This window comes from Geotrypetes seraphini, chromosome 2 (assembly GCF_902459505.1).
Source record: "Geotrypetes seraphini chromosome 2, aGeoSer1.1, whole genome shotgun sequence".
Classification (NCBI taxonomy): domain Eukaryota; kingdom Metazoa; phylum Chordata; class Amphibia; order Gymnophiona; family Dermophiidae; genus Geotrypetes; species Geotrypetes seraphini.
The window spans coordinates 457837758-457852891 of NC_047085.1; the positions used below are offsets into that span (position 1 = coordinate 457837758).

A 15134-nucleotide genomic window follows, 5' to 3' on the forward strand; every position below is an offset into this window, starting at 1 on the left:
TGAGATATTGATCCTTTTTCAACCATAACTGTAATCATTTTTCTTGAAAATATTTTCTCCTTTTCTACTTTTTTTTTTTCTCTTCTTTTTCTTCTTTTATAAATATCTTCAAACTTTCACCACAAAAATATAATCCAAAAATCAAACTCAGTATATATTAATTACAGTATCCATTTACTTTCATGAATCCATAGGCAAATCATATTGATCCAGAAATTCCTTTAATTTGACTACTTCTTCAAAATTATAAGTTTTATTCTCATAAGTTACCCTCATGATAGCAGGGTATATTAATCCAAATCTTGCCCCCAATGCTCTAAGTTTAGGTCTTAAATCCAAAAGCTGTTTTCTTCTGTATGCCGTAGCTTTTGCAAAGTCAGGCACTATAAAGATCTTAGAGTCCTGACATTTAAGATCTTTGTTTGCTTTAGCCAGCTTTATAATCTCTACCACCTGCTGATGTCTTAGCAGCTTAAAAATTAGTGGACGGGGACCTTTTTGGCTATTTGATCTTTTCATTGGTATCCGATGTGCTCTTTCTACCTCTAAAGGAAAAGAGCTTTTAAACGGTAAAATCTTTGGGATAAAATTAGTCACAAATTGAATAGGATCATTTTGTTCAATCCCCTCAGGTATCCCAATCAGACGCAGATTATTTCTTCGTTCACGGTTTGACAAATCTTCAAAGTCCTTTTTTAACGCCTCTATTTCCCTATGATCTTTTTTACACACCAGCGCTTCTGCCTCAGATTTTTCGGCGCGCTTTTCTAACTGTTCAATTTTGAAGTCAACTGCCTGCATTCTATTTGTCAAACTCTCTATTTCCTCCTTCACTTCTTTTATATTTTTAGCATTATCGCTTACTATTTCTTTGATCTTCTGTAGCTCGTTCATCAAATCCCGGTTTTCAATTTCATCTATAGGTAACGGGATCGCTGTCGGGGATACCGAGTCCATTTTTGTTCTTTTTTTACTTCCCGTCCCTGAATTCGTCGGAGTACTTTTACTGGGTTTACCCGAAGCCATTTCTTATTTAAACTCTCTCCTTTCACTCGCTATTCATTAATTTTAACTGCTGAAATCTCAATAAAATTTGCCTGTCACAACGGAGCTAATCCTCTACCCAGCCATTTTCATGTGCTGCGAAGCCACGCCCCCACAAAGGCAGCTTTTTAATAGCATTCAAAATTACTTCATCAGAAAATTCCATATTCAGATCTCCCACCCATGCATCCCGTAATTTTAGACAATCAAGCATTGGGGATTCGTCTTTCAAATGTCTATGATAAAATTTCAACGGAACAGGCTGTTGGGAACCAAATGTAAAGGCCTCCATCAATAATTCTCAACAAGAGGCCAAAAGATGAGTATTTGACAAAGAAGAGATATAATGGCGAATCTGGAGATAGGCAAAAACATCTGTACGAGGTAAAGAAAATTCCTCACAAAGCAGATCAAAGGATTTAATCCGACCCTCATCATCAACTAAATGAAACAAAAAATGAATCCCCTTTGCTTCCCAACGCACAAAGCTAACATTGTCCACCCCAGGAGGAAAACAGGAATTATAACGCAATGGTAAAAAGGGAGAAACAATAGGATTAAGAGAATGAAACCTACAAACCCAGTGCCAAGCCCGACGAAGAGGGCAATGCAACAACGCACTGGGTGCAGATTTCCATTTAGAAAGCAAAGAAGAATGAAGAAACGCACTAAAATGAGTAGAGGTAATGCAAGAAAGTTCCAAAGAAGTGTTAGTAAATGTTGAGGTGCCACTAAAAAGATCGTTAATATGACGCATACCACATGCAATCGTCAAGAAACGTAGATTCAATAATCCCAAGCCACCTTTGTACCAAGGGGAGGCTGCTCTCCTATAGGGTATGCGAGCCCGCTTGCCCATCCAGAGAAACCACTGTACTATGCGCTCAAGTCGCTTTGTAATCCTTGAGAAAAGCGATTTTATCAAATATGAAATAAACTTGAAATAAATAAACTTGATCGCAGTCTTTGCAGTAGAAGGTTATGGTCAAATGCTGGAGGGGGTTTGAGTTGACATAGGGTTGACATAACAGGGTAGATTGGAGAGTACAATACCAAACTAGAAAGAAGTGAGAATGTATGCCGATTTCTTATATTTAAGTAGGATTTGAGCCAAACCTTTCTGCAGAGTGAGGGCTAGACCAAAGTAAACAAATCACGGGGATGAGCCAGGGCTGAGGAATGGCATATCTCATGTAGGAATGTGAGTGTCCAGAGTAAAAAAATTGTGTAAAATTGTTAAGAGTGCCTTATTGATAGATGGCAATGAGATGGTGGAGGGAAGGACAGTAGAGAGAACATTAGATTTAACTGTGTGCTGCTAAATGGGTTGGCTATGACTAGAGACAAGAGCGGTTAAATGTGAAATAAATCATGTGATGGTGGGATAAGGGAAGGATATATCTGGTAAAGCTATAAAAATAATGGAAAAGGAGCAGGTTGAGACAATGGGCTTATCGATATGCCAGGGAAGTAGAGCCTGCCAGAAAGTCAAGATGGAGAAATGTGAGCAAGAAACTGAGAAACAAGGGTCAGATGGGTCACCAATGTGAAAACTGCAGTCCTCAAGGAGGAATAGGTTACAACAAATGGCAAGTCAGTGCCCTGATGCCATGGCTTTAGGAAGATTTCATGGCTGGGCTCAAATCATCATTATAGTTATTCCAGACCGAGACCCCTAGAACTATGGCAACTAATCTGCACAACAATGTTTGTGCTGAATATGGTATATAAATCATATTCCTGTCACACACTTCTGGAAAGGAAAAAAAAAAAAGTTTCTGTCAACAAATACAAGTGAGAAAGATAAAAATACCATACAGATTATCCACCCTAAACTCCCACTGTGCAGACACCATGCAAAATATTCACAGTATTTGGATTCAATCCTAAAATTGTTTTCACTGCTATGACCAGGAAAAGTATCAGTTCCAGGCTTAAAATGTGTATGCAAGCTGCATTAAAGGAAATCAATAAACGAGAGCCCATTTTTCAATTCTCAAATGAACAAAAAGTGTTTGCTTCAGCAATTTTAAATATTGATTCCTTCACATCAAAAAATCTTGACTTCAACAAATAAGAGTGCTCTTTATTGCTTGATTCACAGGAAGTTTGACATTCTCAACACTTGCAAGAATTTGGATATATATATATATACCATAAGAGGCAAAGCCTCTGTAATCCTTACTCGAAGAAAAGTCTCTAAATTTAGTATCAGTGAAATACTCAAGAGCTCGTCAACCTGAAAGGCACACAAGAGTCCTACTCTGCTACAGTCAGGCTCAGTGCCAGCAAGCATCACAGCCCTTTGCTAATTAAATTTCAGCAGCACATACGTTCCAAACAGCATGCAATAAATACTTTTAATAAACTCTGCCAGGCAGCACAAATCGGCTATGTTCTAAGTAATAAAGCAGGTCAAGCATTTTTCATAAATCACTAAATAAGTACCAGGAATATATTAGAATAACACCAAGTATGTGGGTTTTTCCACTGCTGCTAGAACAGTAATGCTCATCTTTCTCGCTTCTTCTGTTGGTCTTATATTTAGGTCTCCCTCTTTTGTAGTAGTGTAGTTTAAGTGACATAGGAAGGGCAAACTATAATTCCTCCAGGAAATTTATGATTAGGATTTCTCTGGGACTTTAGAATCATCTCTAGTTGTTATTGTTTAAGCTATTTGTTCAATTAAAAAAAAAAACAAAACCTACAGTAGTCACAACAGAGAAGTGAGATTTGAAGAAAAAGTACTTGTGTGAAGAAACCGTAATGGCTGTGTCACACAACCATTCTGCAATTGTCAATAAATAAAATATCATTAAATGAAGGTAATGTACATAACTAGCTGAAGGTGGCATGCATATATGACCACTGTTGAAGCTGGATTGATGGGCAACAAAATAAGCAACTCAGGAATACAAGATGGCAGATGTGTGCTGAGGCGCCACAGACCTCTTACCTTCATAGTTGTTTTTCTGGATAAGGGAAAGTGTAAAAGGGGGGGGGGGGAGTCAGACAGAACCTCTTAAGCTCCTCCCGTCTCTTCGCAGCACCCTGACCCTCTTAAGCTCCTCCTGTCTCCAAGCAGGGCCTGATAGTTTTGTAGTACACAGTGGTGAGAAGACACTGAATCCAATGCAGAGCTTGCTTAGACCACACCCTGTTGGAGGAGAGTTGAAGTGCTCTGTTCAGTCCAAAGTTTCTTTGAGCCCAGACCTGCATACGCTACTCCCGCGATTGAAGGCAGCAAGCTCTCCAGTTCTCCTGAAATGGACGCTGTTGGAAGGTGGAGTTTGGGTGGCCAAAAAGGAGATGTGGTCACAGTTCATCAAAGCTATAGCTGATAATGCCACATGGTGGCATGAAGAAAGAAGCAGTCTCCAAGGGCAAGAAACTTAATACAGTTGTTTTAAAATCTTTATTCATTTTCTTATGTTACAACAAGTGTTTCAATAAACTCATTAGAAATTTGAATATACACACTTGATTAACTCATATATTAATAACAAATTTAACATTTCATTAGAAATTTAATATTATATAAAGTTATAATATTATGCAAAAAAATCAAAATTTATATAATTATTATTAGATATAATAATCCCTTTTCCCTCCCTCCCTCCCATTCATTAATATATAAATCAATTTTTATTGTATTCATTCATATATTAATAATTATATAATAATTAGAATTAAAAGCCCACCCCCTTCCCCTCTATTCAAATGTCTTATCATGGGAAAAGTTAATCATCCATTAAAGAAATCTGTTAACGGTCTTCATATTTTTCTAAATTTTGTTCATGAAAAAGTTTATCATTCTTTATAAAAATCTTTTAGTGGTCCCCATATTTTTTGAAATTTATTCATATATCCTTTATGTGTTGCAATAGCGAGTTCCATTTTATATATATGGCATACAGAATTCCACCAAAACATATAATTCAATCTATCATGTTGTTTCCAATTAAAGGTGATTTGTTGTATTGCTATTCCAGTTAGGATAAATAAAAGTTTGTTATTATTTGATGAGATTTGGCTCTTTGCTCTCATGGTTGTTCCAAATAATATAGTATCATATGTCAAGGCTACTGGATTTTCTAATATTCTATTAATTTGGGGCCAAATTGATTTCCAAAATGATAAGATAAATGGACAAAAGAATAAAAGATGATCTAATGTCCCAATTTCAACATGACAGTGCCAGCATCTATTGGATTTAGAGCTATCTATTCTATGTAAACGTGTAGGGGTCCAAAATGCTCTGTGAAGAAGAAAAAACCAAGTTTGTCTCATAGATGCTGATACCGTACATTTTAGTCTCCAAGACCAAAGTCGTGGCCATTGAGATGCACTAATTTGGTGTTTTATCTCAATGCTCCAAATGTCTCTAAGAGCATTTTTTGGTTTTTTATTTATATATCCAGATATTAATTTATACCACTGTGCGGCTTTATGTCCTATTGAGTCCATCTGGAAACATAAGAATTCTAAACTGTGATATTTAGCAAGGTTTTTCCATTCAGGGAACCCTTCCTGAATAGATTGCTTCAATTGCAACCATTTAAAATATTGTGTTTTATTAAGACCAAATTTATGTTGCAATTGTGAAAACTCCAGCAATTTGTCATTTTTTATCACATCATCCAAAATACGAATACCTGCTATCATCCAATGTTTCCAGATGACTTTAAAACCGCCAATTTTGATCTTGGGGTTTAGCCATATTGTTTGAGTAGTTGATTTATTAATTGGAATTTGAGTTAGATTACTTATGTATCTTAGAGTTTTCCAGGTATCCATAAATATTTTATGATCTTTGTATAACTTTGGCATTTTGATACTAATTACATGACTAAGACGTAATGGAAATATAAGTCTCCATTCCAGCCAAAACCAGTCTGGAATATTATCAGTGGGTTCTGGGAGGATCCAATACATACCATGTTGTAAAATATAGGCTTGATGATACCTATAAAAGTTGGGAAAATTTACCCCTCCCTCCTTAATTGGTTTTTGCAGCGACACTAAAGCAATTCTTGGTTTTTTATTAAGCCAAATAAATTTTGTCAAAATTCTATTTAATTTTGTATAAAAAGATTCTTGAAAGAAAATTGGTATCATTCCCATTTGGTAGCAAACTATAGGCAAAATCATCATTTTAACTGTTTGTACTCTTCCCCACCAAGATAAATGTAAAGGATTCCATTGCTCACAGAGTTCTGTCACTTTCTGTATTAGACATTTTTCATTAATTTTCATTGTTTCATCTATTGTTTTTGTTATCCAAATTCCAAGATATTTAATAGATTCTTCTTTCCAAACAAAAGAGAATGTATCAAATAACCCTTTTGTACAATATACATTTAGAGGAAGAACTTCTGATTTATTCCAATTAATTTTATATCCTGAAAAAGTTCCAAATTTCTCAATTAATTCAAGTAGATATGGAATGGTAGATTCTGGATTTCTCAAATATAATAATAAATCGTCTGCATAAGCAGATATTTTATATTCTCTGTCTGAGTGAGGTATACCCTGTATCTCCTTTGTTTGTTGGATAGCTAATATTAAGGGTTCTAAAACAATATCAAACAGTAAAGGAGACAAGGGACATCCTTGTCTAACTCCTCTTTGTAGATTAAATTTTTCTGAAAAAGTATTATTGATATATAATCTTGCAGAAGGGGAGCTATACAATGTTTTTATCATTTGTGTAAATCCAGGACCTATACCAAACCATTCCATTGCCTGATACATAAAAGGCCATTCTATTCTATCGAAAGCCTTTTCTGCATCCAATGAAATAGCAAAAGTAGGTTCATTCATTTTCTTTGTTAAATATAGCATATGGAATGCTAATCTGGTATTGTGAGATGAATGTCTTTGAGCAACGAATCCTGTTTGATGCATACCTATAATGTGGGGGAGAGCATTAGCTAATCTTAACGCAAGTATTTTTGCTAATAATTTTCCGTCTACATTTATTAAAGATATTGGCCTATAGTTTGAGACCAAAGTGGGATCTTTATTAGGTTTTGGCAAAACAATAGTTAAAGATTCTGATATAGTGCCTTTAATACAACCTTTATTAAGTTGATATTGATAAAGATTTAGTAAATAGGGTAGTAAAAAATTTTGAAATGTTTTATAAAATTCAACTGTATATCCATCACCACCTGGAGCGGATCCAACTCTAAGGGATTTCAAGGCTGTTTCTAATTCTTTTATTGATATTGATTCTTCTAAACTTCGTTTTATATGTTCAGGAACTTTTGGACCCTCTAACATTTTCAAAAATTCTAAACCATCTTTTTCTTTATTTTTATAAGTCTCGGAAGAATAAAGAGATTTATAAAATTTTAGGAATTGTTTTAATATAGGTTCAATTTGTGTAAATGTGTTTCCATTTTCATTTTTTATAGCTATTAATTTTGTTTTTCTTTTTTTTGTTTTAAGATAGTTTGCTAATATTCTTCCCGACTTATTTGAGTTACCATAATACAATGTTTGCTGAGAAAATAATTCTTTTCTAATCATTTTTGATGAGATTTCATTATATTTAATTTTTAATTTTAATAATTCTTGTTGAATTGAATATTCCCATTTTTCTATTAATTTTGTTTCCAAATTTTTAATCTCTTTTTCTAAAATTAAAAATTGTTTTTTATTTTGTTTTTTGAGAAAAGCCGAATAGGAAATTATTTGTCCTCTAATTGATGCTTTAAAAGCATCCCATAAAATTTCTCTATTAATCTCATCTTTATCATTAATTTGAAAAAATTCTTTCATTTTTATTAAAAGATTTTCACAAAAAATTGGATCAGCCAACAATGTATTATCGAACTTCCAAATTGGTCTATTATTATTTTGATCAATCATTTTAATTTTTATCCATACTCCACCATGATCAGATAAAATAATAGGATCAATGGCTGCTTGTGTCACTTGCTGTGCTAGATTATTTGAAATAAATATATAATCTATTCTTGAAAAAGAATTGTGAACATGAGAACAAAAGGAAAATTCCCGATCATTAAAATGAAGTATTCTCCAAATATCTGTTAAATCACAAGATTGTGTCAAATTATCTAATCCCATAGATTTCATAACTCTACTTGGGTTTTTATCTAATAAAGGATCCATTACAGCATTGAAATCCCCTGCTACTATTAGATTTGAAGTAGCTAGTGGTAAGATCAGTTGTTGAAGGGTTTTAAAAAATTCATTTTGGTTCGAATTAGGGGCATATATATTAATCAACATCATGGTAGTATTTCCCATATTCATTTCTACAATTACCCATCTTCCATGAGTATCTGAAGCTTTTAATTTGAATGTAGCAGAACATTTTTTACTAACTAGAATAGCAACACCTGCCTTTTTCCCTATAGCTGGTGAGAAAAAACAGTGTTTGACCCAACCTCCTTCTAGCTTATTAGATTCAATATGTGAAAGGTGGGTCTCTTGTATAAAGCATATATCTGAATTTTGCCTCTTTAAAAATGATATAGCTTTTTTCCTTTTTATCATATGATTTAGACCATTAACATTTAATGACATTATTTTAAAATCCATTTATTATTTTTTTTTTTTTTTTTCAGATAGTAAACAATAAGTGATTTTAAGAAAAAATTTTCCCAGTAATTTAAATATTTTATATCCTTTCCCCTCCCTTTATCCATCCATTTCTTATATATCCCCCCTTTATTCCCTCCCATCCCTCCCTTCCCTCCCCTTTTTATTACGAAAACTTGGATACGCAGATTGAGGTTAGATTTAAATAACTCCCCCAAGCTATTAATAAATTATCTAAATTACTACCAATTTTTTTTTTTTTCTCTTTTTATATATATCATTAGATTTTTAAATCAAATTAACATATATAAAAAAATATCTAAATTATTATCAATATTTTTTTTTTTTATATATCAATAGATCTTTAAATCAAATTAACAGACAAAATAAAAAAAAATAAAAAATTTTAATCATAAACATTTTTCATTAGTTTGATCTTTCTTAATTTAAAAGATTTTTATCCATATTTGTATATTTTTAATTTTATAAGGATGATTTATTCCAAATGAAATAATATATAAAATTATATCATCATATTATATAAATTTTTGTATATGATAAAATAATTTGTAATATTAAGTGATTAAATATAAAACATTGTTCATCCTCTTTGTTCATATGATATACTCTCTATATAATAATATGATTTTAAGAACCTTTCTTATATATAAATGAAGTATTAATATCAAAAGAAATTCATTCCCTCATTACTGTATTCCAAAGTATCAGAGTTTGTTATTTTAAATTTATTCACTATAAATATTTTGTATGAGGAGTATATGTATTTATATGAGGAATATTTATGTGGTATAAGAGAATCTATAAAGTAAAATCAAAAACTTATCCGGTAAACTTTCGTTTCAAATTGAGATTTTTTTTTTATATATATTTACTATTGAAACGCAATCTATTATATTTGAAACGCAAGTTTAGCCGGAAGTACCGCCTCTTACAGGAAATCTCCCGATTGAACCAATCATGTTATGATTGAAGGATGGCTCTGTTTTCTTTCTATACTCCGCCCCTAATAGTTTTTAACCAATCAGCACATCCCTTATTCTTTTGTCAAAGAGAAAATCTTCCTTCGTCACCATTTCAAGATGGATCTCTGTCCAGTTAAGAGTTTTACATGTAAGTCTATTCTTCTTTAAAAGTTCTAGAATTGAATCATGTGGATTTCTTTAGATTTTTATTTCTTCTTTGCTTCCTATTAAGAACGTTGTATGCTGTTCAAATTTTTAATTCGGTCCTCGTGCAAATTTTCCGTTGTCCTGAGAGTTTTGAATCTTTAACCGATGTTTTCAATTTTCTTCTATATTGAAAGATTTATTTACTATATGAGTATACATAAGTAAATAAATATTAAAGTAGCCATCAATTGTTTTTAAGTTGTCATTGGTTGATCAAGTTGGTCCATAAATTCTTGTAGTTTTTTGGGTTCCATAAAGTTTTGGGTTTTGTTAGCGATAGTAACTTTCATTATCGCTGGATAAAGGAGACCAAACCTAGCTCCTAAGGATCTCAGTTGGGGTCTCATGTCCAGGAATTGTTTTCTTTTTGATGCTGTTTCTTTTGCGAAATCTGGTACAATATGTATTTTTGAATCTTGGCATTTTAGATTTTTGTTTTCCTTGGCAAGTTGACATATTTCTATTGCTTGCTGATGTCTTAAAAGTTTAAATATTAAAGTCCTTGGTCCCGTTTGAGTATTGTTTCTTTGTGTTGGAATCCTATGTGCTCTTTCGATTTCCAATTCTGTTTTAAATTTTAATGGTAATATTTTAGGTAAAAATTTTTCCAGAAAGGCTATCGGATCGTTTTTTTCCACTCCTTCCGGTAGTCCAATAATTCTTAAATTGTTCCTTCGCTCACGATTCCGGCTATCTTCAAGATTTCTTTTAATTTCTGTCACCTCTTTCCAAATGGTTTTGCTGTATCTCATATCTATGTTTAGTTGTTCTGAATTATCCTCCAATGTAGATATTCTGTTTTCTGTCATGTCTACTCTTTTTGTAAGGATTGCAGCTTCTTCAATCGCTTTTTGTAGTTTTTTATTACTGTCTAAGACAATCTCTTTTATTTGTCTCAGTTCTTCCATAACGTCGAGATTTTTTTCTGATGGCAGCGGTACTTTAGAGGGTGTACCCGGTTCTGGTTTCGATCTCTTGTTGCTACCTGTTCCGGATACTCCGGCTCCCAAGTCAGATTTATTTTGTTTGTTTGAAGCCATGTTCTGATATATTTCAGTTATTTTCTTTTAAAATATATATATATTTTTTGGTAGTATTCTTATATATATAGCTTGTTTATGCGGAGCTACTCTCTCATCCAACCGTCAGAGTTCGCGTCCAAGCCACGCCCCCCAACTTAATACAGTTGAATAACGGTTTGGAAGGGGAAGCAGAGGGTGACGCTACTACTCTGAGTAATATCTTCCTTACTCTTTGAAGAACGCTTTTGGAAAAGTCAGCAGACATATTTTTAGACTCTATTCGGTTAAAAATCTCAGACCTTGGTAAAACTGTTTTTTCTATTGTTAATGAATTAAGACCACAAGTTCAATCTCTGAAAAATATATCTTTTAATATTATGATCAGGGCTGTGAAGCTGCAGTCATGGGGTCAGAAGCAATTTTAGGTGGAGTCGGTATCAATAAAAATGTAACGACTCCAGCTTCAAAATAAAAAAAACCCTCAAAAAACCCCCACAACTTACATTATAATATATGGTAAGTTTATAATGTTAAACTTAAGGCACAACATTGTCAGCCATGCTGTTAAATATTTACATGCAGCAAATTTGAAAACTGTATGTGGATGATGTACTGATGATATCAGATGAAGGCCCTAAAGAAAGGATGATGAAGCAAAAGAGAAAAAGATTAAAGACAATTCAGCTGTGCATATTGGAGCACAGTTTGAGGGGCATTTTAGAAAAAATGTCTAATTTCAACCTGGACGTTTCCAGCTGAACATCCAAAGTTGTAGGAACAAAAATGGACATTTTCAAATGGCAAACTGCTGGATGTCAAAATATAATTTTTTTTTTTAATCGTCTCCTTAGACATCTTGGCCACCGGGATGTCTAACTTTATACCCCATATCCAGAAAAACAACTATGAAGGTAAGAGATCCGTGGCGCCTCAGCATATATCTGCCATCTTGGATTCCTGAGTTGCTTATTTTGTTGCCCATTTATACCCCATTTTTGATCAGAAAAATATCCATGTTGAAAATGTCCTAAACGCGATTCTGTATAGGACACCGATGTGCAAGTCTCAGCCGCTTCTTAGGCAGCCACTAAAACCAGTATCCTATACAGAATCAGCCCCTAAATGCACATGGCTTTTCTTTAGCATTGACTTCCTTCTTACCATCTCTTGTACAAGTCATATTTGTTGCATAATCTAGAAATTGTTGAACAGTCAACATTTTCCTCAGTCTAACATGAGACCTCTTTTCAAGTAAGCTTAGCTCTCACAGTACCCATTGCCAGCAATTTCCTAATCCCATGGAGGGACAACCTAATCCTGGAATAGCCTTGGTGGTACCAAACAGTCACCTCTTTTGATAGTCCTGTCAGTGTCCCTCAAAGAATATTCAAACAAACATATTTATATTAAAAAAAATAAATAAATCTTCCCCCAATCTACCTTTGAATAACTTATCTGGCGGGCTGTTGTTTTTTTTTTTTTTTTTTGGGGGGGGGGGGGGTTTGGCAGTTCAGCATGAATAAATCTTTGCTTCAAATTCACTTTTTGAATGGATTGATTCTTCAGATCAACTCTACTACCTTGACCAGGCACAGATGGGCTCTATTTAACTTACTATGGACCTTGTTAAAGTAGTTTTTGGAAACAGAGTTAATTTGGTTTTGCTGTGACAAAGGGTATGAAGGCTTATGCAATCAAGGCCTTTTGGTTTATTTCTATAAATTGTTCTTTCATAATAAAAAAAAAGTATAGGATATGTTGCGTATATTAGTGAAACAAATGCTTTTTGAATTGTATTTTTCAGATAACAGAATATGAAAGGTGCAGAAGAGTGTGAAGAATTTTGCCAAGCCAGTGGAATAAGTGGCATAGCAAGGCCCTTCTTGTAGCTCCAAGTATAATGTAAGAGATTGTAAATCATATCTAAAAGTAGTGAATCAAGAGGAATCCATTGCCAAAATAAATAAAACATTGGATCTTTTACACTGTTTAGCGAAGTTCTCTGTTTCCCAAGATAACCTATTAACTTTTATTGCAGCTGTAACAGAACAGTGTGTGCAACTAGTTAGGGGTAAGTACACCTAAACATTAAGCTGCACTACCCATTGGCACAGCAATTTATGCTTGATTTACCTGTTCTAAGCTTAATCCTATTGCAGAAAGAATAGAACAAGAAAACCAGCATAAAACCAGTGCACTAAAAAACGTAGTGTAGTAGGCATGCAAAACATATTGCATATTAAATTGCTCCTGATTTTTTTAAAATGCACTATATCTAGCACAGTTTTTCACTCATTTTGAAGCATAAAATCTGCACACCAGCTCACAGTTGGCATAAAGATGAAGTGCCGGAGCAGAGGATTTCTTCCATCCACCACACCCAAAAATATCCGTAATGGGAGGTCTGGGGGACTCAAGTGGGTCCCCCAGACCTCCCATTTCATGATCCCACAAAAGACCCTAGTAGCCAAAGTGGAGTCCATGATTCCTCCCCCACTGCCCTCCCTGTATACCATTAATTTGGAAGGCAGAAGCAATACCCATTCACTCCCGCCACTGTGCCACAACAGTGAAAATTGGCATTCTTGGCCCTACTCGGTCTACATAAAGACAATTGCCTCATTTGGCAGACTGACTCCCAAAAATGTATTCTAGAATGTACCCTGAAGGGGCAGATGTCACCAGTTTTCATGTGTGATGCAAGGAGCAAATGGGCATCACTCCAGCCTTTCAACACACAGGTGTGCTGGGGAGAGAACTGGGCAACTGGCAGCATGAGATAGGGGCCCACGTGAGCCAATAGTGTCATCTGTGAGCTGAAGGGGATGGCGTAGGTATTCCAGAACATCCGGGGGGGGGGAGGGGGGGAGTGAAATCAGAGTCAGATCTGAGCTAATGTCAACTTGAGATCTTGTGCAAAAAACATCTAACTGACACTAGCACAGAGCTGTAACTATGCTTCCATGAGCTCTCCTATATTAATGTACATTTTTTGCACGAGGTTTATTTGCATACTATTGGTTACTACATTGCAAAGCAGAACTTTGGTGTTACTCTTGCATTAGGAAGCCAGGTGCTAAGTGTTAATGCATGGCTCTAATTCAAGCTTACTGCATATGTTAAGATCTAGGACCAGAATTGCCATTAGGAATTTTTATCTCCATGATTCAAGTGCCTGATATACAATAAGATTAACAAGGAAGACACATTTCTTGGTAACTATGGAGTTGATAGTCAAAGTAATTTACACACAGGAGAAACTGGGGTCAACAAAGGCCTACTACCCATCACTGTGAAAAGATCCAGCAGCAGCTTTCTATAGGCTGGCTGCAGAAGAGGGGTCAGCAGTGGCAGACCATACAAGGCAGATATCAGAGAAGCTACAGTGTGAAACTTAGCTCACCACTCCTACCAAGGCAAATCTTATTATCAGAAGATTTCTCACATCTATGATTCCAACATGTATCTTACCTTTGGAAGCTCAGAAACAGATTTTTTGTGGGATAGCAGTTTGTAGGTGTTAAGATTGTTCTCAAAGCTCCTAAAAAAACCCAAAACAGAATAGTGGTTAGAAACACAAATAAAGGTTAAGCTGATGGTCTAGTGCAGTGGTTCCCAACCCTGTCCTGGAGGACCACCAGGCCAATCGGGCTTTCAGGCTAGCCCTAATGAATATGCATGAGAGAGATTTGCATATAATTGAAGTGAGAGGCATGCAAATCTGCTCCATGCATATTCATTAGGGCTATCCTGAAAACTCTATTGGCCTGGTGGTCTTCCAGGACAGGGTTGGGAACCACTGGTCTAGTGCATGGTGGTATTTGCTTCCATGAAAGAGAATTAAGATAATAATCACAGTTCCCAGAAAGAGGCAACCGAGTATCATTTTATAGCAAGGTTTTTCAACCCAGTTCTTAGAAACAACTTGGCCAGTTGGGTTTTCAAGATATCCACAAGGAATAGGCACAAGATGTATTAGCATGCACTTCTTCTATTCATGCAAATTTCTTTCATGCATATCCATTCTGGGTATCCTGAAAACCTGACCGGCCAGGAGGTCCCTGCAGACTGGGTTGAAAACCACTATCCTACAGGACAACCTGTTGGCCAACTCATGGTAACAGAACCACCTCAAAAGGGCTATTTGCTCCCTTTAGCTACCAGAGGGCATGCATGTGCATAGCTTTAAAGCAGAAGTGTCTAGTTTTCAAGCCATCCCAATAAATGTGTGCAATATATATTTGCATACAACTGAGGCAATATATGCAAAAATATAATCTGCATATTCACTGGAAAGATCCTGAAA

General features: G+C 34.8%; 1 protein-coding gene across 4 annotated transcripts in view; it reads right to left on the reverse strand.

Annotated features, from left to right (window-relative positions):
• PFKP (phosphofructokinase, platelet) overlaps positions 1–15134 on the reverse strand; it is a 258884-nt gene that overhangs the window by 95316 nt on the left and 148434 nt on the right. For all 4 annotated transcript variants that reach the window (XM_033931533.1, XM_033931534.1, XM_033931531.1 and 1 more), the window contains exon 12: positions 14300–14369. In XM_033931533.1, coding sequence (XP_033787424.1) covers positions 14300–14369 — 70 coding nt within the window. The remainder of the gene's footprint in view (positions 1–14299; positions 14370–15134) is intronic.